This window comes from Sciurus carolinensis, chromosome 9, assembly GCF_902686445.1.
Source record: "Sciurus carolinensis chromosome 9, mSciCar1.2, whole genome shotgun sequence".
Lineage (NCBI taxonomy): Eukaryota > Metazoa > Chordata > Mammalia > Rodentia > Sciuridae > Sciurus > Sciurus carolinensis.
Window position 1 is genome coordinate 68,245,909 of NC_062221.1, and position 26,844 is coordinate 68,272,752.

Sequence of the window (26,844 nt, forward strand, 5' to 3'; positions counted from 1 at the left end):
TTAAACCTTACACAAGCACAGTACAATTGTCAAAACCTGAAATTTCGGCAAAAATACCTTTAAACTACAGACCTCATTTGAATTCTAGCTGCTACTCTTTAAAGTTCTTTTTCTGTTCCAAGATTTGATTCAGGATCCCACATTTCATTTAGTAGTTTTATCATCTTAAATTTTTCCAATCTGTAGCAGTTACTCAGACTTTCCTTATCTTTTCTGACTATAATACTTTTGGGGAGCACTGGTCAATTATTTGGTAGATTGACTCTCAAATTGAGTTTGATGTTTCCTCTAGTTAGATTGAAGCTCTGCAGTTGTGATAGTCCTGCAAAAATGATGTTGTGTCTTTTTCAGGGTATCATATCAGGTGGGCATAATATGGATATGTCTTAATACTGGTGATTTAACTTTCACCCTTTGTTAAGGTGGTATCTGCCAGGTGGCTTCTTTGTAAATTACTACTTTTTCCTTTACCATTGACCTTGCAGAAGATACTTTGAAATAGTGTATTTATCAGTATGGATATTTATTTCATTGTATGGTTTATAATATAGTATTATCCTATTTTCTTGTTCATATTCTAAGCTTTGACCATTAGTAGTTCTTTTAGGCTAGGTTCTAGGTCCTTTTTTAGGGGGGTGTACTGGGATTGTATTTGACCACTGAGCCACATCCCCAAGCCCTTTTTATCTTTTTATTTTGAGACAGTGTCTTGCTAAGTTGCGTAGAGCCTTGCTAAGTTGACCTCAAACTTGGATCTTTCTGCCTCAGGCCTCCCAAGTCTCTGGGATTGCAGGCTTTTGTCACTACACACAGCTGTATGTTGTTTTGACATGCTCTGATTCCTTTTCAAGCATGTTAGTTTCTTGCACTACAATTTTCAAGGTCTTCATCCATCTTCCTCTGCCCCAGCTCTGGAATCAGCCATTTCCTAAAGAGCCCTTGGCCTTTTTTATGTGGATAAAGAATTTTAGAAATTCAGTTCTTGCAGGGCATAGTGGCACATGCCTATAATCCCAGCAACTTGGGAGTCTGAGGCAGGAGGATCACAAGTTCAAAGCCAGCCTCATCAACTTAGGGAGTCCCTAAGCAACTCAGTGAGACCCTGTCTCTAAATAAAATACAAAAAAGGGCTGGAAATGTAACTCAGTAGTTAAGTGTCCCTGAGTTCAATCCCTAGTACAAAAAAAAAAAGCTAGAAATTAAGTTCCTTGTGGTGAATGTCATCCCTCCTTGGCAACTTCAGCAGACAGAACTAGGAAATATATTTATGTCTACTGACCCATACATGAACACAATATCTATACTAATTTCCTTTCTTTGGTGGGGTCCAGCCATCTGTATTAAAAGAGATTGAATAGAGGAGAAGGGAATGCAAAATATGGTGATAATATATCTAGATCAATCCTCAAACATTTTGATCCTGGGATCCCTTTACTCTCTTAAGGAATATTGAGAACTCCTAAGAACTTTTGCTTGTTTTGATTATATATACCGTTGTTTCCCATATCAGAAACTAAAAATTCAGAAATTTTAAGTTTTACTTTTTAATTTATAAGTAACAATAAGACACATTACATGTTAGCATATAACATTTTTTATGAAAAATAATCCTATTTTTTAAAAAAATTTATTTATTTTTTTTTTACATATTTGCAAATCTCTTTATTGTCTGGCTTAATATAAGATAACTAGGTTTTCAAACATACTTATGCACTTTAGCCTGTGATAACTTACACCACATGTTAAATATTAAATAGCGTGTGTAAAATGATACTATATACTCATGAGAAAAAGGAGTAAAAAAAGTAGGTGTTATGAAAGTAGTTTGATCAGGAAACCTGACACTGTGAAATGGAGTCAGGATCTTGTGGATTCCTTATACTTAAGAACCATTGATGTAGGTTTACTGAAACTCTTAGAAAATAAAGGCACATATTATTGGAAGGATGAATCCAAAATTGCCATTAGGTAAAGGAGAGAACTAAAATCATATGATGTCATGGAAGTTGGAAGAATGGAATTTCCAAGTAGGGTTGGTCGGTACTGTTCCAGGAAGATAACTTGATTCAATCACTTTGTCCAACTACAGTTATTTAAACTATTAGATGCTGATATAGCAATCGGAGTGTAAATTTTTAGTAATAAGTATATATAGTAAGAAAGTAGACCATAATTTGAACTGTGGATCTCTCATCTTTTTCAGGTCAAAGGACTGTTGTCAGCTTCCTCTCCTGGCAAATATTACTTCTTTGAAAATTTTGCTTGAAGTTATGGGTCAGGCAGAGAGAAAGATTATGGCTTACATTTTACAATGTCTTATCCATCAGTGTACTCCTTCACCTCCTTGCTGTATTCTTCAGTTTTATGAACTTGGAATTTGAAATCTTCTTATTGACTGGTTACATCTAACTGCTCTTGCCAAAATCATCCTGGAAATACACACACACACATACACACACACATTCTCTGAAGTTTTTCCTTTTCTGTATTCCAGATACCCCAAAATATTGCTAACATTCTTTCTTTGGATATTATGTTTGTAGTATAATCAATTGTGTTTTATTTTTTTACATTTCAACATTTATACTGTGGTCACCTTGATTCAACTTAACTGTTTCCTAGGCAATATTTTGGAATAGGTTTCTTCTGGTGATCTTTAAACACATTCTTTTTATATGGCTGGGTACTACTTTTACTCTCAGAATAACTAGTTTTCTAAATTTGGGGATAGTTATTTTGTCTCTGTGTGCCAAGTACAGATTATTCTTTCAAAACGTTTGCCATAAAAAGGATAGTAGGTGGAAAAATTTGAATCCACAAAAATCTGTGTATGTATGTATGTATGTATGTTTGTATGTATGTATTTTACAGTACTGGGGACTGAACAGGGCCTTGGAGATGCTTCTCAGGCACTCTGCTATTGAGCTAATACCAAATCCTTTTTATTTTTTTATTTTGAGATAGGGTCTGGCTAAGTTGCCCAGGCTGGCCTCTCTAACTTGGAATTCTGCCTCAGCCTCCTGAGTAACTAGGATTACAGGTGTGCACCACTGTGCCCAGCTCGGGAAATTTATAGGGGAAATTTCAGTATGCTTTTGGGAAGAGAAGAAATAGCTGATGGGGAGTCCAGGACACTAGAGAGGGAATGAAGCAGCAGAGCCTTCGTGATGGGTGAAAATGGAATCATCAACACACAGTATAGAGTAAAGAAGAATACCTTTCTTTTTCTCTGTGAGTGGAAGGATAAGAAAGAATACCAAAAATTGAAATTGAAACTCGATAAGACCAGAAAGCTCCAGAAATGGAGAGAAGAGATGATAAGGACAGATACTTCAACCAAGTGACTTAGGTGGGTCTCTTTTGCAAAGATTGATTGATCATATAGATCTTAAAATCTGAGTTAGGGAACTTGCAGTTGATACTGTTGGCAACGAGGCAGTATTGCAAAATCATTACTAGAGAAATGACAAGTAAACAGCTTTATATTAATTTATTCATGGAAGATAACACTGAGAAATGATAATGCCCCATATCAGCAAAATTGGTAGTATTAATTGGATGAAATGAATGTTGCTGGATATGTATATAAGGATGTTGGGAATGAAAAGAAGGAAGAGTACGAAAGAAGGGAGTTGGGGAGAGCAGCAAGCAGGTTTGGAAGAAAAAATAGAAATATATAATGATTAAATCTTGTTTCATCCATATGTCTGTTGCAGTTATTTCAGGTCTCTTTCATTTCCCATTCCTCCCTTGGAATTCCTGCCTTTATTCCCAGTACCATTCATGTAGTTAGAGCAGGACATGCTATCTTGAATTATTCATTGTTTTAGAATCTATCAGAACTTTGCTTCTACATTTTAAGACCTTCAAAGAGGAAACTCTTGTTGAGAATGATCTCTTCATTCTAAAATGATGCTTTGCACATTTTTGGATCTCAGTAAATGTTTTTGTTTTGTTATTTTAGTCTGACTGAATTTAGCACAGAGCAGGCACTTAATAGCTGTTGAGTGAATAAATGAGTGAAAGATATTATGAGAAATACCAGTGAAAAATATCTTTCACTTCCAGTGTACATGAGATTATTAAATATAAAAGAAAGAATTTTTATTTATTTTGGGGCCTGAAATGAAATGTCTTGGAAAGAAAGACATTCTGGATTCTGAACTTGAATTGGATTTGGGGCTTAAGAAGCAAGGAAAGAATTTTTTTAATATAGGGAGGCTTCTATAAAGTTGGGAGGTATATTTTAGATATAAAGAGGGAGATGTATTTTAGAAGTCTCAAGGAATCATGACACCATAGGACCTACCTCTATGTTTGAGAGAATTTGGATCAGGGAATGAGCAGAGTCTAGACTTTAAGAGTGAATTATCTAGATTTAGTTAAGTCTAAATGAAAAAGGACTTTTTGGGGGGTGGGTAGTGGTGGTGGTATTCCTGTACAGTGAGTGAGGACATTGAAATTCAGTCTCTCTAACAGCCATGAAAGTTCTGAGGGGACTAAGTAAAATGGTTAAACTCAAATGTCAGAAGAAATGAGGGTTTTGTTTTGTTTTGTTTTCTTTTTTAAACTGACTTGATTTCTTGATGTCTAGTGGATCTAAAAAACGCAGCAAACTGACATAAAATAAGCCAATCCCAAAAAACCAAATGTTCTCTCTGATATGTGGATGCTAACACACACTTAGCATTAGGTTGTGGGGGAGAATAGAAGTTCATTGGATTAGACAAAGGGGAGTGAATGGATGAAAGGGAGGATGGCAATAGAAAAGACATTAGAATGAATCAGACAACGGTTCCTATACTTATATATGAATATACCACCAGTGTAACTCCACATCATGTACAACCACAAGAATGAGTTCCTAATAAGAATAAATTATACTCCATGTATGTATAGTATGTCAAAATACACCGTACTATCATGTATATATAAAAAGAACAAAAAAAGATGAAAAATATGGTAGTGTGTAACATACATTACGGATATTTCAAGGAATTCAAAAATAAAGGAAGAAAGAGCTGGGTGCAGTGGTGCTCGCCTGTAATCCGAGTGACTCAGGAAGCTGAAGCAGGAGGACCATGAGTTCAAAGCCATCCTCAGCAAAAGTGAGGTGCTAAGCAACTCAGTGAGACCCTATCTCTAAATAAAATACAAAATAGGATTGGGGATGTGGCTCAGTGGTCCAGTACCCTTGAGTTCAATCCCCAGTACCCCACCCCCACCCCCCAAAAAAAGGAAGGAAAAAAGAAGAAAAGCTACAATACTTAATTGGGGAAATGTTACCAACATTTCCATTCAAATTAAGGGCAAAGTAAATGTGCTTAATAGTTCATATTAATTTTAACATGGTTTTTGAAGTTTTGACCAAACTAATAAGCAATGAAACTAAATAGGTATGGATATTAGGAAGTTTAAATAAAAATTTTTTTTGTAAATGACAAAATTTTCTGAGTTGAAAACTTTGTATCTCATGCTTGGCTTGTTATAATATGAATATTTACAAAGATAAATATACTTACTGGCTAATGCTGTTATATAATCCAAATAAATAAATTCATTTTCAGTTTAGAAAAAATGCAGCAAACAAATCTTTTCAAATATTACTCACTCATTGATAGATACCTGCTTTTTATTAATTACACTATTTTGTGTGTGTGCGTGTGCGTGTGTGTGTGAGAGAGAGAGAAAAGTAACAAGAATTTGTTTTTCTTTTAAAAAGAGTTCTTAAGGAAAGGATAGATAAGAATGAATTATCTTTTTTTACCATGCATAAGAAGTTTTGTTTTAATAGATTACTATTGTAGTCTTTCTTTGCAACTCATTCTTTGTAGTTGTCTTATTATCATGCATCTCTTTTAAGTTTTGGATTTGCCAACATCTTTTCTAAGTGCCTTATGTTAGACTACTTTTATTGTATCATTATAAGTTATAGATAGATTATTCCAATTATGAGTGATAAGCCTAGGGAACGTTCTAAAAATACAATTTATTATGCTTATTGATCCACTGATTCTTCTAGATTTAGGTTTAGGGTTTTTTTTTAATGTTAAAAGTATGGCATCATATTTAGATATGTGTGTAATATTGATATGATCACTTTCCATGTATATGGCAATAACTAAATGTTTGAAATGTATTAACTTTTTTTGTTTGTACACAAAAGCTCTTCTTTGCTTTGTGAATAGCTCCTAATTGCAGGACTTATTTGTAAATCTATCTTATCCTCTACTTGACCCTCTCCCCCTTTGTACTGGGGATTGATCCCAGGGGTACTTGACCACTGCGCTACATCCCCATTCCTTTTGTTTTTTATTTTGAGACAGGATCTCACTAAATTGCTTAAGGACTTGCTAAGTTGCTGAGGCTGGCTTCAGACTTGAGATCCTCCTGTCTCAGCCTCCAGAGTGTCTGGGATTACAAGTCTGTGCCACTGTGCCTGACTGTACTTAACACTTTTGCTAAAAAGAGTTCCTCTGTTACTTTTTACTTCATGTTACATTTCATGGTTTCTTTGCAGTTTATAAGCCTACAGAAAGGTTTGGATTACTTTTTTGGAGACCCTGAATAGGACAGCAATTCCACAGCTGCTTAGGCAATTCCACAGCTGCTTAAAGTTTCTTATCTTTCTTTGTCTTATACTTAGCCCAAGCATGTAGTTGTATTTTATTAAACATCACTTCTTAGGTGCTATGATGTCCTATCCCGAAACCTTGTTGGTGGTGATACTACCTTCTATTTTATGTTCTAATTAATTGATACTGTAAGAAACCCTAAGAGCAGTCGCTTTACTGTTCTGTAGCCTGATAAAATTCTTAATTAGGTAAATAGTCATTTACGTCATAGTTTTCTTGTGCCAAGCTTCTTGATTTGTGATTCTCATATTGCCCACATTTTAGGAATTTGTGACAGTTTCTACTTCCTTATTTTGTCCATCTGAAATCCCTGGCTTTTGTTTAAACATTTCATTCATGAGCCTTTTCTATACAGCTGTCTGTCTTCCAACTCACACTGTGAATCTGTAAGATGCTCATGATCTTTTACACATTTTTAGTGTTTTTTTGAAAATGTGGTCATTAACACATAGTGCCTCTCAGATGATTCTTGAAGATTTTTGCTATATTTTATTACCTGTTAAAAATTTCTTTTAAGATAATTTTTGTGTTTTCATTTAAAGGATAGATTGAAAATGCAGTAGTGAGGAGTGGGATAAAGTAGCATCAGTAGATCTAATGAGAATTGACTGTACCATTAGTGACCTTAGAGCTTTGGTTTCTTTTAGGATAAGCAACTCTGTAAGAACTGAGATGCTAAAGATGGAATAATGTCTGTATATATAGTAAGCATCAGATCTTGCGCAGAGTAGTGACCTTAATGATCACAATTTTGGTGATGGTTTGTTGTAAAGCCTAGGAAAATTCTGCTGTTTTGGCAAAGATGTTGAACATAACATTGTTAATCTGTCTTTTCTTTTGATGTATCATATTTCAGAAGTTTTTGTGTTGTATTCTCGGTATTTTATAAAAGCAACCCCATCAAGATGTCTAAATGTCCCCTATGTCCCCCAGTATTGTATTGAATATTGGAACTTAACCTTTTTTGGTGCTTTTAACCTCAGCCTCAGTTCTCAAATGTGGCAGTGAAATTGGTGTTTTGATGTCCTGACTTCCGCTATATTCCACTAGGTTTTACAATTATCTTTCCCAGGACATCTATCTTCCTGGTAGATTAAAAAAAAACAAAAGCAAAAAAACCCCAAAAAACAAACTTAGTTTCTCCCTCAGCTTAAGTACTCTTGATTTTTATTTCTCAACTGACTATTAATAAATTCTATCACACATTGTTTAGTTGGCACGCAGCACATAGTCACTGTGGGAGCACCTATATGTAGGTTCAGCAAAGGATGAAACATACAATGACTTTTTGTCACAATGGACTTTTTATGCATTTCTAAAATCAGCTTTTTTTTTTAAACAGATAAGTGTAAAGCAGGAAATTACTTTTACTGATGTATCTGAACAACTGATGAGAGACAAAAAACAAATCAGAGAGCCAGTAGACTTACAGAAAAAGAAGAAGCGGAAACAACGGTCTCCTGCAAAAGTAAGAGAATGTATTAAGGTGGTGGTCACTAACTTTTAATCCCAAACTATTGATATAGCTTACAGACAGGAACCTGGATGGACATTAAGGCAGCTGTAAAAATCTTAGGTGGTTTAGTAAAGTTGGCATGTTGCACCAGCTTTACCAAGAGGGAAGAGGGAGGGATGCCAGCCCAGAGTGGACCAAGACTTTGAGTTTTTCTGCCTTTTTATCATGTCCCTCGTTTTTCCTAAAAATGAACTTTTCTTTTTTTAAATCTCTTTTTCTCTCATAAAACTAGGAGATGATATGTAGCATCCTTGCTTTCCATTTATATTAGTTTTACATACACACCTATGTATAAATTATACACATGTATACGTGTGTCTGTGTGTGTGTGTGTGTGTGTGTGTGTGTGTGTGTGTGTATTGGACATTGAAACCATTGGTGCTTTTACTCCTGAGTTACATTCCCAGCCCTTTTATTTTTTACTTTGCAGTAGGCCCTCACTAAGTTGCTTAGGCTGACCTCAGACTTGAGAATCCTTCAAGTGTACACCACCATGCCCAGCATCTCCAGTTCTTTGTGTTTTTATTTTGAGAGAGGGTCTTGCTAAGTTGTGGAGGCTGGCCTTGAACGTGAGATCCTTTGGCTTGAGCTTCATGAGTTAATGGGATTACAAGTGTGAGTCATTGTACCCAGCTAGTTTGACTTACTTTAATATTAAGTTTTTCATGAAAATTAAAAACCAGTTATTTATCAGGAAAAACTTGTGGAATACCTGTAACAGAATGTAAGCTCCATGAGGGCAGGGACTTCATTTTACTCACAGTTATATCCCAGGAGCCTATTGCAGGAAACACAATGGGCTCTTAGTGAATATTTTGTAGTTGAATGAATTGATGAATAATTTACAGAAATGACCCACTAAATATTATTAGAAGTTACCCATTGGTTTTTTTTTTTTTTTTTTTTTTTTTTTCTCTTTTGTACAGTGTTAGTTGGCTATATATAGCCTTTCTGGTATTCTTAGGAAATCTTTGAACTTGGTGTATTTGTATCTCTGTAGTCAGTGTTTCATCCTTTTTTCTTCCCTCTTGGCTACTCTTTTTGTGTATGTGATTTGAAATCGTAGTCATCGTCATTATTTAAATATCTTGTATACTTTTATACTGTAATGTGCTGGTGCTAACAGTACTGGAGCAGCTCACACTGGCTTTCAAGTGCTGATAGCTAAAATTTCAGGAAATTTTGCAAGCCAGTTACTGAAACCATTGGTAGCTTATAATTAGCTATGGTGGGAGGATTTATCCCATGGAAACCAACAGACGCTCCCCAGCCCTCTCATTCCCTAGCTGGTTGTTAAACATTTACCTGTTTGGGGGATATAGAAGTACGCCTATTGCAGCAAATTTTGAAAAATACAGAGACTAAAATAACTCATAGTTTTGTTTCTTAGAGGTAACTACTTTGATTTTATGCCATATTCCTTTTCTTTTTTCTTTTTTAATTTTTTTGAATATAAGTAGATACAATACGGGTTTAATTTCCAGATTTTTAACTCTTAAGATATGTGTAAGATGTTTTTACATTTAAAATTATTAGTGACTATAAACATTTTTATTAGCTAATGTATTATTTTTGATCGATCATGTATTTAATGATTACTGTGTTAAACATTTCTATGTTCTTGGAAAGTCGTATTCTTTTCGTCTCCATTTTAAATCATGCTGTACTTAAAAAATATTCATGTATTTATAATTGTATGTGATTGAATCAAAGAATGTGAACTTTGACACTGGGATAATGTTACTCCAGAACTGTTGTACCTGTCACACTCCTACCCAAGTGAACCTACAGTGTATCTCTTTGCTCTTCTGCCATCCTTGAGTATCAGACTTAGGTTTTTTAATGGTGTACAATGAGTATATCTTTGTAGTTTAAATGTGAATTTGTTTAACTTGTGGTTATGCTAAATTTTTTTCTCATTTTTATTGGCATTTTATATTTCATGCTTTCTGAAGTCTTCTTTCATCTTTCTTCTTTTTTTTTTTAATGTTTTTAATGTTTTTCTTAGTGATTTTTATGATTTTGTGTGTGTGTGTGTGTGTGTGTGTGTGTGTGTGTGTGTTTGTGGAATTAGGGACTGAACCCAGGACCTGGCACATGGTAGGCAAGTGCTCTACCACTGAGCTACATCCCCAGTCCTTTATATTTTGTTTTGAGACAGGGTCTTGCTAAGTTGCTAAGGTTGGCCTCAAACTTGAGATCCTTCTGCCCCAACCTCCAGGGTTGATGGGTTTATTTATGCGTGTGTGCCCACCACACCTGTCTATATATTTTTTTGTTCTTTACATTAATGAATAAATTAAGTGACTCCTCTGTAGAATAATTCCAAGCTTTGAGAAAAATTATTTTCCAAAATTGTGATAGTGATTGGTTGTGTTACTTTGGGTTCAATGCTAATCTATGGGCAATCTATTTAAAGATTCTAAATCAACATGATATATGTAAATTCTGCGTTTTCCTGGCTATTTTAGTATCAGATTTTCCTGGTGCTATTAAGGAGTGTAATATCTTTCTGAAATTCTTAACTAAAATTCAAATTTTTATCTTCTGATGTTTTTGGGAATCCTTTTATCATGATATGTTCCAGGTGTTTCTAAATGTAGATCAGATATTTAGCCTTTCAGCCATTTTGCTTGTCTAACTTCAGATAAGCTTATTTAATTATTATTTTATAATATTTCTAATGGTATTAAGTATTTACATACCTATGTAGTGGTCAGATGAATGACTTGGCCTATTCTAAGTATAATAGATATAAGAAAATACTTTTAGCGCAGTCATTTTTGGAAATCCTCAAAAGAGCCAAGTGACAAGAAATAATATATAGGTTCGGTACGTGAATAACAAAAACAATTATGTTTGAGTTCTTACTTAGGGAATAGGTGTGGAATATTTAACACTGATTTGCAGTCTTCAATGGGTTTTTTATATCTGGAGTCTCAGAACTTTTAGGCACATAAAGAGTTTATTTGCATTTTTGCAGGAGTATGATAAAAAGTCACACTTCAGGTTTTTTATTAAAGTAACTTGTTCTGCCGTTTTCTATGAAGAGAAAGAAAAGTTTATCTTGGATTTATCAATCAATGTGGTGCTTCTTTTAAATTGTTTATAAACAATTTTAATTAAGTTTCTCACATTTTTGGCCAATTCTAAGTATAATATATATAAGTATTTTAGGGTCATTCATTTTTGGAAATGCTTAGGAAGATGAAGTGGCTAGAAATAATATGTAACATTTGGGGTGTGAGAATTGTAATTTATTGCACTTAAAAGATTGCTTTCTGCCAATACCTTTTCCAAATCTTGATTTTTACTATAATGAATATTTTGAGTAGGTGTCTGTGCTGTCAGATTAGAGATCTCTACAGGAAATATTTAAAATAATGTGATTTTTAGTAATATCTGAATTTAGACACTTGTAGATGAGAGTCTCTTCAAGAAAAATAACCTTTGTAAGAAATACTGTTATGCCATCTTTAGCTGCCATGCATTTTAAGCAGTAATTGCTTTTTGAACCTATATTATATGGCAAAACCTAGTTATATTAAGGTAGGTTTAATACTTGAAAAGGACCCAACACTTGGCAATGTATCTGAAGAATAGGGTAAATGAATTAGGGATTATTATGTAGGTCAAGTATTTGATGGATTGTGGAATGATATGTTTTATGAAAGTAAATTTTCTACATAGTAGGAGTTTGCCCCTTTACTTATTTTAAAATTTATTTTTCTTTGAAGTGCTTGGTATGGAACTCAGGGCCTTACTCATAGTAGAAAAGCTCTTTACCACTGAGCTATACACTGTAGCCCACATTTTATTTGAACTCTTTTGTTGGAAATTTGTATTGTGTTTTATTTTAAAATGCATTATATTTGAACAAAAATCAGCTTTTAATGTCCTGCTGCTGATGCTGTAAACATTTTTTAAAAATCATATGTATTATAATGGAGCCCTCAGAAAGGTCATTTTTAGAGCTCATTGTCCTCTTGCTCTCATTGTTAAACTTGAATGTTAAACTTTTTAAGTGCTATACTGTCTCGTTCCTTTAAGGACAATGCTATTTATTTTTACATTGCTTTATCTGTGTGGCCACTTATTACCACTTTCCTTTACCACTTCATATTTGTTTTGGTTTTGTTCTGGATAGGACCACAGATAGTAAAGTTATTAGAAGTGTGTGAACATCCTGTGTAAATGTATGTTTGTGGTTCTCCCTCCTCGTTGTGCATTAGTCACCTATAGGACTTTTTCCAGTTACTGATGTCCAGACTTCATCCCTGGAGATTCTTATTAATGAGGTTTATATCTATACCATAAAAGAGCAGAAGTGATTATGATGTACACTTAAGCTTGAGACCTTCAAGTCTTGAACTCAGAAGTTCCTGGACAAATGAAGTATTATCACTTGATGTTGCTATTGACTTGTTAGATGAGTTAGGAGGGATTGTTTTCCACTGCAGAAGGGTTGCTGGGTTAACATTGATGAGGTTTAAAAATCCTTTTCAGTAAAATATATCATAATCCAGTATTGTTTATGTTCTATAGGCCTTTTCAAATTCTTTAGTAATTCAGTGAAAAAGAGCAGTGTACTCTTAATTCTCTTAATTTTGAAATGTTTTTCCTTTTTAATTTATTCAACAAATAATTTGGCTGTTACATGAAGGCATTTCTTATTATGTTTTAGGACAGTGTTTGTTAGAACACTTTAGGTAAATTGATTTATTAAAGGTTATGCTGAACTCAGGAAGGGAGAGCACATTCTACCTATGAATAGATTATGAGCTATATAGAGAATCCTTTGCCTGAATTTATTATACACCATTGGTTCCTAAAAAAAAAAAAAAATTCAAAATTTTGATATTAAAGATTTAAAATTTAATTAAAAGGACCAAGAGATGGATGTACCAGGAATTTGTCATACTTTCTTCTGTTCACAATTTGCTTTAGGAAGAAGTGACTTCTTTGAAGATAAACTGATTGTAAGATGGGATGAAAACAGGAATTGTGAATTAGTACTAATAGAAAATGAAGGAAGAAATTAGCAAAACAATATGATTAGTGTTTATCTAATTTTTCCAGGCAGTTAATGTGTTCTGGGTAGATTGTTTTTCACAAAACCGAACCCTTTAAAACAAAATTCTGATGATATGAATCTTCCTTTAGAAAGTATATACTACTCTAAATTCAAGAATCAAGAAAAAAATAACTTTTTCTAAAACTCATGTATATTATGCTGACCTTTAATTGTACCATGCTTATGATGCAGCAAACTTCACATTCTGGCACTGTTTAAAGCTTGCCATTTAAAAATGAAATTTGGTATAAGTTAAAATCTAGTAGTAGACAGTTAAAAATCCTGAAGAAAGAAACAAAAGTGAATATGTGAGAATGGAAAATTAGCTTCAATTAGGATAGTCAAGATGCGATGGTTATTGCTCTGAATGACTTTGTTCTTTTGTTGCCTGTCTTCGCAGTTGCACTGTTCTACTTCTGATTGGCTTTGGAGAATAAAGAGAAATTTAATAACTTATTTCCCACTATCAGTTGCACTAAAATGGCTCATAATAGATGAGAATTTAAATTCTCTGTTAAGTCATCTTTTGGGTTTTACTGGCTTAGAAGTTGATTAAAATTGATTTAGGAAGGTGTAATAAAATATATAGTCACCAATTTTAAATATCTTTAATAATTTTAATAGTGTATGCATAAAGTATAGAAAATCATTTCCTTTTAAGAGGATTGCACTTTTTTCTTATTGTGAGGTGTCATGTTTTATTCAGTGGCGGCTATCTTTGAGGAGTAAAAAGTCTCAGTTGAACAGGTTATCTTAGGACTTTGCCTGCTGAAATGGGTATTTTAATATATATCTGGAAACAGATTTGTATTAAATCAAAAACTGTATCCACAGTGGACGATGAGATTAAGAAAGCAGATTGGTTAAGCGGTTCCATTTGATATAAAATTCTTTTTCTGTAAAATTTTGGTTGAAATTTATTAAACAAGTAAAAAAAACCACGTGTTGGTTATTATTTAGATTATTTCTAATTTTTCCAGTTGGAAAAGTCCAGTTGCTTGGTATTTATAATGCACCCATATTTCTGCTAAAGTAATAGTGATAGGAGATAAGAAAAGTATCCAAAGATGCTGTAGCAAGTATTTTAGGATTAAAAATACTGAAACTTCAGATTCTCCTACTGTAATGGTGTTCATATATTGCTGGAAAAAAGAAAACAAAAATTATTTTATGGTACCATTAGCAAGTAAGACTGCCAGTCTCTTAAGTCAAACATACTACTGTGGCCGAGCACATTCTACTAAAAGACCTTAAAAGGATGTGAAAAAGAAAGGAAGCCAAGTCTTTACGATGAAAGAAAATGTTACCTCTATCAGTGTGCTATTTTGTTCCACCAAGGAACTTTGTTCACTGCATGCCCACCTCTGTGACACTACTCAGTGATGTGAAATGTGAAAGATTGGAAAATACTGGTTTTAGCAAAGATGTTTTTAAAATAATGAAATGAGCTGGGTGAGGTGGTGCACACCTGTAATCCAAACAGCTTGGGAGGCTGAAGCAGGAGGATTGTGAGATCAAAGCCAGCCTCAACAAAAGTGAGGTGCTAAGCAACTCAGTGAGACCCTGTCTCTAAATAAAATACAAAATAAGGCTGGGGGTGTGGCTTAGTGGTTGAGTACCAAAAAAGAAAAAGAAGAAGAAAAAAAAAATAAATGGTAAGCTGTGAAGGATTTTTCGTGTGAATAGTAGCCTTGTCAGTAGGTGTATATAGAGTCTCCACTTTTGGTAACAAATTGTAATGGCAAATAAAAGAGACAAAATCCTTGAAAACATTTAAAACATTACAAATTATTTGGAGGGACCACTGGTACTTGTTTGAGGTGAGATGGATTTTACTGTGTATTTTAAACAAAGATTGTATTACTCTGGCCTTAAGGGGGAAGAAAAAGAAAATTAAATATAAAAGGCCCAAGAATTTTGTGGCAGTTTTTGAACTTACAAATATGCCAGAAATTTAGTTGTGTTTATCTACAAGGCAGTGATAGTGGTTTCACCCATTAAGTTCCACCTTATGTTAAACCCAAAGCCACAGAGATGGGCAGTATTATTACCTCCAGTGCCAGAAAACAATGACCTAGAACTTCTTAAACTGTTCATAAAAGGGCTTTGTACAGTCAGGGATTACATCCGTTTCACATTAGGCAACTTGGGCCAGATTTGTTCTTTATAAAGCCTTTCCTTGCAGTTGCTATGCCACAGAAAGCTATTGAACTGCCATGTTTTTTGGCACTTAGAGCTTCTTATTTGTTATCAACATATGTTAAGGGGGAAAATAACCCTGGTGCTATCTTTTTTTAGTTTTGTTTTATATAAAATACTTAATCTTTTTGTTATTTATGTTAGAAATATTTTTTGAATTATAACTTAAAAGGTTTTTTGTCTTCTTTTTGAATGGTGTTAACTTGCATATTGTTGTGTGACTTGGAGGAGTTCAGAAATGTTTGACCAGCCAGAGATGAAACTTTCCATTCTCACTGACTGTTCAGGAAGCTGTGACACCCATTTCCATTCTCTTGCCAAATGTTTCCCTTCTATGACTTCAGTGCATAGACTTTGAAGCATTGTTGGCCATGTTGGCAGTTCGCCCAGAACCCAAATGCCCTGTGTAATTTGCATAATAATTACTGTTGATTTGCATATAGTATAGGCTGTGCTATCTTCCTGGAAATTTAAAGTGAAAAATATTTTTTAAAGATTTTTAAAAAATTTTTAGTTGTAGGTGGATATAATACCTTTCTTTAATTCATTAATTTATTTGTATGTGGAGCTGAGGATCCAGCCCAGTGCTTCACATGTGCTAGGCAGGTGCTCTACCACTGAGCCACAACTCCAGCCCCCTTTTTAAAAGTTTGAAGCCTTTTTTTCTTACACCCCTTTTCTAGGTTGGGGAAGTGGTCACAGCTGTTGTGTTTGCAGGTCCTCATCAGTTTCCACAGTCCTTGGTATTACTTAAAGATATTTTCAAGATCTTTCTTTCCTGTACTAGACAGTTTCTTAGCTTTCATTCTCTCTACTTCTATCTCCAGTGTTGTTTCCCTCTCACTGGCAGTGCCCTTCCTGATCTTATCTTCTGATTTTCTTTGCTTCTTCACATCATATTCTGCCATCTTTTCTCTCCTCAATAATAATAAAAAAGGGATTGTTTATTATTTTCATTCTATCACATGTCTGATGAGAGGCAGTTTAATATTGCATGATGAACAAGTTGTTGATAAATTGAAATTCATGAGCCTCAAGGTGAGCTTCTCTTTGGTAACTGTTTAGACCAGACTCACAATATTCTCAATCTCAAGAATTCCAAGAAGATGAGGTTGATTTCTTTGTCTCTTGTCTTCCTTTTCCATTATGTACCTCTAACCAACAAATGTTTTTAGGAATATGTTTAACAATAGAAGTAGCTCTAGATTAACCTTAGAGATCCCAGACTGAACCAGACTCCAAATTTTACTGTAGGATGACATGAAAACTTAATTTTCTCTCTCTCTTTTTTTTTTTTTTTTTTTTGTGTGTGTGTGTGTGGTACTGGTGATTGAACCCAGGGCCTTATGCTTATGAGGCAAGCATTCTACCAACTGAGCTATGTCCCCAGTCCCTTTCTCTCTTTTTAAAAGTATGTAATAGACAAATACTTTCATGTTCGAAAATATGTTTTAAGTATACAAGTAAGCTGCCCCTCCCGTCTTTTATCTGCCCAGTTCCCTAGCCATCACAGCCAATATTATGTACATTTTGTGTATATCCTTCTCAAGTAGTTTTTATGCATATACGAATATATATCCCTATATGTATTCTTTTGTATATAGAAATTAGCAAAATTGCACTCTGGGTTCTAAACCTTATTTTATTTTTTTTTTTACTTATATTGCAGCATGTGTTCTCTCTGAGTTTATAGAGAATTTTCTCATTTTATTTTACAATCACATAATGCTAATTTTATTCATTTCCCATGGTTTATTTAACAGGTCCCATGCTGATTGATATTTAGATCATGTTTAAAACATAAGACTTTCCCCCTGCGTATATGAGTTTTAAATCGAAAGTATTGCTGTGCTCAGTCTAGCAGAGAGCACTTAGTGACTCCATTCATCAGTATCATAGGGGAGGCGGCAGAGTGATGAGATCTTACTTAACCAACTTTCAAGGTTTTATTAATGATTTTTTTACCCATTTTGAGTCAAATTATACTTTCCTACAATTAAAGATAGCATTATTCTAATAGTCTTTTCAACATTATTTATGGAAAAATACTTATAACCACTGATGACCTTTGTTTATATTAGCCTTTTTAAAAAAATAATATTCCATTTTAAAAACTTCTTTGTTTTTGCCTTTTTTTTTTTTTTAAAACTAGATCCTTACAATAAATGAGGATGGATCACTTGGTTTGAAAACCCCTAAATCTCACGTTTGTGAGCACTGCAATGCTGCCTTTAGAACGAACTATCACTTACAGAGGCATGTCTTCATTCATACAGGTATTTCTTGAATTAAAATGGGCTTATGGCCATTAAAATTATTATCTTTGTTATTTTCATTTTTGTGTAAATGTCATCCATTCCTAAGACCATAGCTAACCTGGCATTACCAATCAGATTTCATAGGCCAGAATATCACAAGGAAATCAGGAAAGAATTTCAGTGAAAAACACAATTAGCATGGATGTATAAAATTAGTGAAATAGTCTTAGTTGGACACTTATTTGGCTTAAAGTGCTCCTTTTAGCTAGAGAAGTGGTAAAAGACTATTATTGTCAACTTTCATTTCTGTACAGTATAGTGCATACAGAGTTTGAAATATGGATTTGAGAATCAAATATAAAAAGTGGTAGCTAAGATCATGAAGTTGTTGAGAAAAGAATTAAAGACTGATTACAGCCCTTTGGGGAAACAAGCTAGACATGTAAGATTAAATGGGGTATGTAAGAGGAAGACAGAGTACTAAGGAAAGTGATGAACTGAGAAAATACAGTGGTGTCCCAGAAGCCAAAAGAAGAGAGAATCCCAGAGAGGATCAACAGTGTCATACCCTCAGGATAGAGAGGGTTGAAGAACTGAGGGGGAAAAAAATCTCTGGGATTATTAGCAAGGAGATCACAAGTAGCTTTTCAGAGAGCAAAATAGAAGGGTCAAGCCACAGATGAGTGGTGAAGGATTTGAGACATGGGTAGACTCTTTTTTTAAGAAGGTGTTGTGGTAAAAGGGAAGGAAAGTGTGAAGGTAGGAGCAGTCCAGGATTGGAGCAAGGTTTCTCAGCATGGAGCAGACTAAACAATACTCTCCTTTAAAAGGAAGGGCTCCAGCAGAGAGGGAAAGTTTGAAGAGACAAATTTGATTAAAAGGAATGTTTAGAAAGTTTTGAAAGTTCTGAAGAAAACAGGTGATAGGTCAAAAAAGGGATAGTTAGCCACAGAGAAAGGATGGGTACATAAAAGGTATTTAAGATTAAAAGGTAACTGATGGAGTTCTTTCTCAGCCTATGATTTTTAAATTCTAGTTTTTTCTTTGATAAATATAAATCAAATTTAATTTCATTTTTCTGTGATTGTGAAAATGTAAAACCCTGGGGAACATTTTGAGAGGAAATCAGGCTCTATTAAATTAATGAAAAGTGTAAAAAATTTATGTGGATATTTTGGAATTTTCCAAAATTTGGGGCTTCTAAGATTTATATTTCCTCAGAAATAGTAACTAAAAAACTGTTATTTTGTCCATTAACTAATCTGTGGATGTGAAATTATTTTAAGGCGAAAAACCATTTCAATGTAGTCAATGTGACATGCGTTTCATACAGAAGTACCTGCTACAGAGACATGAGAAGATTCATACTGGTGAGTGTTGCCACCCTTACTAGGGTCATTGAAATTACTTTTTCAAATGTAGGGGAGATTTTTTAATAAGTAGCAACAACTTGTTGCCACTTTGATTGGTTTTATTTCTTAAGACCATAAATTTCAGCTTGTCTTTTTTCTTCCTTAAATAAATCAATGTTAACTAATAGTCTTGGCTTTTATGTTCAAGTTCAGTAAATTGCTTTGAAATAGAACCTCATGGGGGGGGGAGTTAAAGTATACATTTTGAGTGAAAAAAGCAGGAAACTACTGAAATAGCAATTTCCTTAGGTGTTTAACAGTTTCAGAGTAGGTAAAGTTATCATTTGCATTAATTAGTCTCTGAACTAATTAGACTGAGCAGTACTGTTCTTACCCCTGCCCCCTTCTTTATTTCATTTATATAACATCATATTGAGAGAGATGTAATCTTAAAAAGTTGTTAACTTCCAATTTCTTGGTCAAGTTGTTAAGGATACAGAAACAAATATTTTGACAGATCACTATAAAGGAATCCATACATTAAAATTTAAGCCTCATTTTAGAGCAAGTATTTATTTGCATTTTTTTTAAACAAATGTAAAACTAGGTTTTACAAGTAACTTTGATTTAGTAGATCTTGGATGCCTCTAACATGGTAAAAGGTATTATATTAGAGATGCTTTATAGTGTTTTGCTTTTTTGCAATAGAATAAAAATGGAGTTGGTAAATTTGTATAACTTTTTTACATTTAAATAGAATTGAAAATGATGATGTAATATGAATATTGAAAATATTGAAGTTTTTCATATTTCTCTGTATAAGTACTTAAGCAAGTATCTGCCTCCTTGTTATTTAGATGTATTCTCAGTAGTATATACAGTACTTGTGAAAGGTGATCCTTGGACTGTTTATCATATAGATATCTTTTATGCCTAATAACTTTCCTTCAGCTTTCTTTGCCCTTCTAAAAGAATCATGATTGTGCCTAGTCTGCTAAAATAAAACTTCAGCTACACAACACATCTGTGTGTTTTGATGTTCTAAAGTTTGTTTTGTTTTTGTGGTACTAGTGATCTAACCCAGCTAAACCTAGTTCATGCTAGGCAAGCATTCTACCACTGAACTATATGCCCAACTCTGATGTTCTACTTTTTAAAGATAATTTTGCATATCACTTGTTTTAATTTCCTAAGTAAATATTTATTCATCACTTTCAGATGAAAGGGAGTATATACTAGGTACTATGGAAGAAAGAACAATTTTGTAGATTTTGTGTGACATTCTAGCTAAATTTCAGTTTCTATGCAGTAATAAAACCTGATCAGACAAAAATAAAAGTGGTTAAATATTTTCACATGTTTTTTCTATTTTTTCCTCTCAAATTCTTTTTTTTTTTTTGGGTGCTAGGGATCGAACCCAGGGCCTTGTGCTTACAAGGCAAGCACTCTACCGACTGAGCTATCTCCCCAGCCCCCTTCTCAAATTCTTTAATATAAGGAAACAAAAGTAGTCAGTTTACAGGTGATAGTGCACATGTATCTTTAAAAAAAAGTACATGAACACTGTTACCTACTAAAACAAGTTATAACTTTAGACATTGACTTCTTCATATTCATATGTTTTAATATCTATTAGATTTATTAATTAATAAATGAGAATTTATTCAACAAGAATTTACTGATTCACATTTTTAGGTACTAAGGAATAGAGATACAGACATAAACACACAATGTAATTAGGTGTTATAGGGTTTTATGCAAAATGTTTGCAGTCCGTTGAAAGTTACTTAGTGAAGGCATCACAGAAAAGCATCAAAATGTGTGTATGTGTGTGTGTGTGTATAATTGGTTGGGTGGGAGTGTATCTGAAAACCTTTTGTGAAATGATATACATATTACTCCAAGATATTTTTATTTTAGTGAATTCTTTCTTAAAGTGTTGGTCTCAATTCTCTGAACCCATGATTGGAAAAACTGTGCTAAGCCATGGGAGCATCTTGGATTTAAGCAGGGTATGATGGGTAATTTATTGAGAATTTACTAAATACCAGATACTTTACTAAATGTTTTATTAAATATTTCATTTAGTTCTCATATTAGTTTTGAAAAGCAAGAACCGTTACTATCCTCATTTTATAGCTGAGGAAATAGCGGGAAGCACACAGAAGCTGAGAGATTTTCCTAAATTTATATAATCTAAGTAAATGATGAAACTCAGATTCCAGCTCAAGTTTCCATGATTCTAGAGTACTCTGTGCAACCACTGACTGCAGAATGGGACTAGAAACAGAAATACAACTTTTGGACTTTTGCATTTTTCTTGCTCTGTCGCTAAGCTTAAGCTAATTGTAGCTTAGTCTTCCTGTGTGTTTAGTAACTTCTAAAAGGGTTCTGTGGAAGCAAAGGTTGGAGTTGTCATGTTATAGAGAAACGATTAGAAGAAGAGAAGGCCAGAGGAATCATGACAACATAGTCAGTCTTTAGGATTCTTTAACAAAGAAAAGTTTCTTTTGAAGGGAGACTCAGTTCTGCTGTAGTCTCCTGTCCTGTCTCCTCTACCTGTCACACTACTAGGTGGAACTGATAAAAGGAATAGATTTTTCTTATTTACTTCATATTCTTGTTTCTTTTATTAGGAGGGTATCTTATAGTCAAATTATTTATAAGCTAAACTTGTTTGGGATAATATATGTGGACCCACAAATACGTTCTCCATCACTTATTCGGTCCTTTCTTTCATGCTCTAAATGACTTTTATTTTAAGAGGAGGGTAGTGCCTTCAAGTTTGTTCATGTCAGAGCTTTCTTTCTCTGTAGACTTTTAGTTGAGAATGTGTTTAAGTAGTTATAGCAGTAAAAAAGGTTTTTCTGATATGTCTACCATTTTTAAATTGTCAAGCAGATAACAAGTTACCCATCACTAATCCTCAAAGGTTGTGTAGAGAGAAGGACCACTGGTTTTGAAAGGCCCCATTTTCTTTGCAGCCTTCCAGATCCCCTAAAGTTTCATTATACCGTCTCCTCCTAGTCCTTCACCCCTAAACTCATTCCCTGCTCCCTTTACAACTTGGATGAAAATCATTACCTGCCTGGCTAATCTGATCAACACAAGGATATCTTCTGTGGCTTTTAAAAACCAAGCACTTACTCAATTTGATTTTTAAATAGGAATATTTTTAACTGGTCCCAGACACACTATCACTTAATTCTATTCCTAAATTTGGGCTTGTCTGCTAAATACTATTTTAGGGGTAGTAATTTCCCCCCTAGAGGCTTATCCCTGAAATTCTGATTCTGAAAACTATCACAATTCAAATAGTCACTAGACTATTACTTTTAGCAGTTATGGGAGATGTGTGTCTCTTTGTGAATGTTATAGATCCTTTACTTAGGGTACAATTGGGGATATGAAGGGAAGATAAGATGGGGCTAAATTTGAAGACAATAATTTTGTTCAGAACATCAAGGTTAAACCTTCATTGACATTGACAGATTTGCTTTGGTGGAATATGCCTTTTCTTTGTGTTTTCAAAATGCGTATATAGAGTTGAGTGTTAGAACATTTAATCAGTTGTGTTCTTTTCTCCTCATCTTGTGTCTGTTCTACTCCAAGAAAACACTAGTCTTAACACCATGGTTGGGGAGAGTTCAAGGAGTAAAAAGAGTTAGGTACAATTAAAAAAAATTTTTTTTTTAGTCATTGATGGACCTTTATTTTTTTTTATTTAGATATGATGTTGAGAATCGAACGCAGTGCCTCACACATGACAGGCAAGTGCTCTACCACTGAGCCACAACCCCAACCTGTACAATTTTTAAATTTTGTTGTATTTTTCTAACTTTCTCTAAATAGTAAACCATGGAATACCTTTTCTGATATTCTGTTTGTTGTAGCAAATTATGGTTGTTTTTTATGGTTGTGGCAGTTTTCATAATTTATTTATTTAATTTAGTAAAAATGTTATGAAACCCTTTCTACTTAAAGGCAAATTTTTATAAGTAACTTTTCTCCCCCAAAATAAAAGGGAGTTATTCAGAATTGTGCTTGATTACTAGGTTACTTTTCCCACAAAATTCTTTAAGACTATATAGTTCTTAGATGTTTACAGTTCTCTCTTACCATATGGCTACAGTAAGAAATGCTGGAAAAACCTGTTTTCTAAGTTGGTATTCTTCACCCTGAAAACATGTGTTGATCCTCTTCTCTTGACTGTTTTCACAACTATGTTGTGGCTGAATAATAGCATTAAAAAAAAAAAAATTAACTAGTTAGGGCTTACCTGGAGTAGTGTTGGAGAATGTATTGACTCACATTTGACTAACTTGGCTCAATAGTTCATATTCTTTCAGTGTAGTTCAGTTACTGATAAAAAAAAGTTTCCCACTTATGTTTTCTGAATCCCTAATTTATAGTTTATTAGTAATCATAGAGAAGCCTTGCTGAAAGAAAATGTTAGAGATCTGGAAAGTTTAACTGTTTATTTGTGAGGTTGAATGAAAGAGTGTTGTCTGCACTACACACCCTTAGAATTGTGATTGCTAAAGCCAGACAGCCCTGGCATGAGCAGAATTTCCAAGGAAAATAAACCAGGGAAGTACCAATTTCTGTGGCTGACACTCTCCCATTTAACAAAACTTTCAGAAATGAGATATTTTTTTTTTGCTCTGCAAAACTGTTAAATCTTACAAAAAGATTCATTACATACAAAACATAAAAGCTTCTCTCTCTCTCTCTCTCTCTCTCACACACACACACACACACACACACACAAACACACACAAATTAACACTATATAATGAAACATTTTCTCAGTTGAAGATATCAAAAATCATAATCATACTTTAATTTTTAGAAAATTTTTGTTTGGGAGGAGCAGACGTCATCTAGAAGATTAACTTCATTTTAATATTATGTTTTAGAACTGAATTAAGGAGAATCAGAGATTTTATGGTTAAAGTTGGCTTGTTTTCAATTAAGAGTATATATTTATGTGTATGAGTATCCCTACCTCTCATATCTATATAATATATAATGTTCTTTGTTAGTTCATTGTGGCTATAGTAGAAAGAAAAAGATTGTTTACTTGTTTGTTTTGATAAGTTTCTAGTTTAACAAATTGGGGCTGTTGCAGTGATCTCATTTTTTCTTATGTATAATTGCAGAAAGAATGCACATGTGAATCGTTTGATTCACATTAACAAAGGATGTGCCAAATTTTCTAAAAAATTGGTACAGACAATCTACACATCAGGAGTTCAGATGAATGGCTTCAGGGAAGAGGTAGAACATAGTGGCCTTACGAATGAGTTAGATTTAGAGATCATATAGTCTGTGTAGTACATGGGAGTCAGGTGTCATCTCAGGATTTATATGGAAGCCAGGACCAGCGAAACAGTTTGTGGTGTACTAAAGTTGGGAAAGATACTCAGTTCAGGAAGCACTGTGTCATATATACGAGCTTAAAAGAACCAGAAGGTGGCATAAAAAGCTAGAAATTAGCTGTGTGCAGTAACACACACCTGTAATCCCAGCAGCTCAGGAGGCTGAGGCAGGAGGATTGTGAGTTCAAAACCAGCCTCAGCAATTTAGCAAGGCCCTCAGCAACGTGGCAAGACCCTGTCTCTAAATAAAATATAAAAAAAGGACTGGGAATGTGGCTTAGTGGTTAACCTCCCTTGGGTTCAATTCCTGGTACAAAAAAAAGTGCTAGAAATTTCTAAGAGTTAATTATTATCATAAACCCAACAAACATTATTGAGTGCTTGTTATATGCCAAGTGATGAATTAATCACAGCATAAAAGTTATCTCATTTTATCCTTATAGTGGTCCTGTAAGGAAAGAATTCTGGTATTCCTGTTTTACAGATAAGGAAACTAAGGTTCAAAATGATATAAGTAACTTGCCCAACTATATATAACTAATTAATGACAGCATTCAGGTTTTTTAGAGTTCATGCCCTAAACAAATTGCTGGTGGGAAAGGTAGATTAAGCACAAAAGAAGTTTTTGAATTGACAATAATCTTTGCTTATTTTTTAATTATGTTTTTTTTAGTTGGCAATTAACCTTTATTTATTATATGCAGTGCTGAAAATTGAACCCAGTTTCTTGCATGTGCTAGGCAAGCACTCTGCCACTGAGTCACAGCCCCATCCCTAATCTTTGCTTTTAATGATGAAGGTTTTTATTTTGTTCAGGCAAGAACAGAACCATTACTGGACGTAGCCTTTAGTCTGTGGATAATTGTATATGCCTGCCTGAAATAAAGTCTGCAGCTGTAGGGGTGAGAGCAAATCTTAGCCAGTGTGGAGTGAACAGAGGCAAGAGGGACAACATGTAAATGGTCATTTTTTCAGGAAGCAGAAAAGGGGGGTAGAGAGTGGTTGAGGAGAAAAGAAAGGTTGAATTTAGAAGTAGATTGACTAGCCTTCATGCCAACCTAAGGAGTGTTAGATTTATCCTGAAAGCATTATAAATTACAGGGTATTTAACTTCCATGATTATAAGACTATTTTGTGAGAAAAGATGGAAATTTGGGGGAATATTTAGCTTTTTGGTTTTTTTTTAATTTTTTCTGCAATATTCAATATTTTTACTTTAAATAGAATTTATTTGTATAATTGCAAAAGTATTGGTCAGATTTATCTTTAGATATTAAAAATAACTTTCAGACAAATGGAACAATATTGTTAAGCTTCAAAGTTTAGTGTTACTTTAATTATGGCCAGTTTGAGAAATAGACTAAACTTGGAAACCATAGAATGTTACGGCAAAACAAAGAAAATGATATTTCCTGGACTTTAGAGCTTTTTCATTTTTAAACAGTATAGAAAACACTAATTTTCAGAAATTCCCCAAATTTAATATAACACATGGAAATAGTTTCTTATTTTTGATATTATTCTTTTTTTTTGTCTTAATAATCTTAGAAAATATAGTTAGTTTAAAACAAGGTAAATTTATCTACTCTTTTACTTACTAGCTTTTCTCTAACACAGGTTTTTCTTTGCCCTCTGAAAAATTATTTTACATTCTGTAGAAGATGAAGCATTTATGCACTGGAGTCTAGATCTGATACTATGCTTTACAAATCCTTTGACACCATATTCTTTTGGAAAAATGCCCAATTACTTCCTTGAACTCAAAACACCTGAACACCTTCAGACTTTTCTAGTATTTGGAGCTGCCCATTTGGTGGCAATTACTGGATTTATTTCAAAACCCAGGAGAGGGCTGGACAATGTAGGTCAGTGGTAGAGCACTTGCCTAGCATGTGCTGGGTCCTGGGTTCAATCCTTAGTATTGGGGTTGTGGGGGTACCACTTGAGTGGATTGTCAGTATTCATGTCTTCAAATAATGAGTTAATTGAGTGTTCAGATGCCTGGGTTGACTGTTAACAATATTTTTCTATTTGTTGATAAAGGTTTTCATTGACTTTTTAAATTTTAAATACAGTCTGTGGATTGAACCCATGGCCCTGTGCTAATGCTAGGCAAGTGTTTTACCACTAAACTACATCCCCAGCCCTTTTTATGTTCTGTTTTGACACAGTCTTGCTAACTTGCCCAGGCTGGCCTTGAACTTACCATCCTCTTTCCTCCGTCTCCCAGTAGTTAGGATTATAGCCATATGCCACTGTGCTTAAGTTGACTAACTTTTAATGACAATTAGCTTTCAAATTCATATATTTTATTTGGACCTTTGACAAAAGAATGGCTGAGAAAATACATTATCAGATATAGAAACAAATCAGCATGAAGAAATAGGATTTAGAATCTTTATATCAATCTAAGTTTATATCAAGGTCAT

The 26,844-nt window shown here is 33.9% G+C and overlaps 1 protein-coding gene across 6 annotated transcripts in view; it reads left to right on the top strand.

The window, feature by feature from the left end:
* Znf148 (zinc finger protein 148) overlaps nt 1–26,844 on the top strand; it is a 130,800-nt gene that overhangs the window by 69,889 nt on the left and 34,067 nt on the right. For all 6 annotated transcript variants that reach the window (XM_047563631.1, XM_047563630.1, XM_047563633.1 and 3 more), the window contains 3 exons: nt 7,978–8,103; nt 17,577–17,700; nt 18,969–19,052. In XM_047563631.1, the coding sequence (XP_047419587.1) occupies nt 7,978–8,103; nt 17,577–17,700; nt 18,969–19,052 (334 nt within the window). Of the gene's footprint in view, nt 1–7,977; nt 8,104–17,576; nt 17,701–18,968; nt 19,053–26,844 lie in introns of those variants that run through there.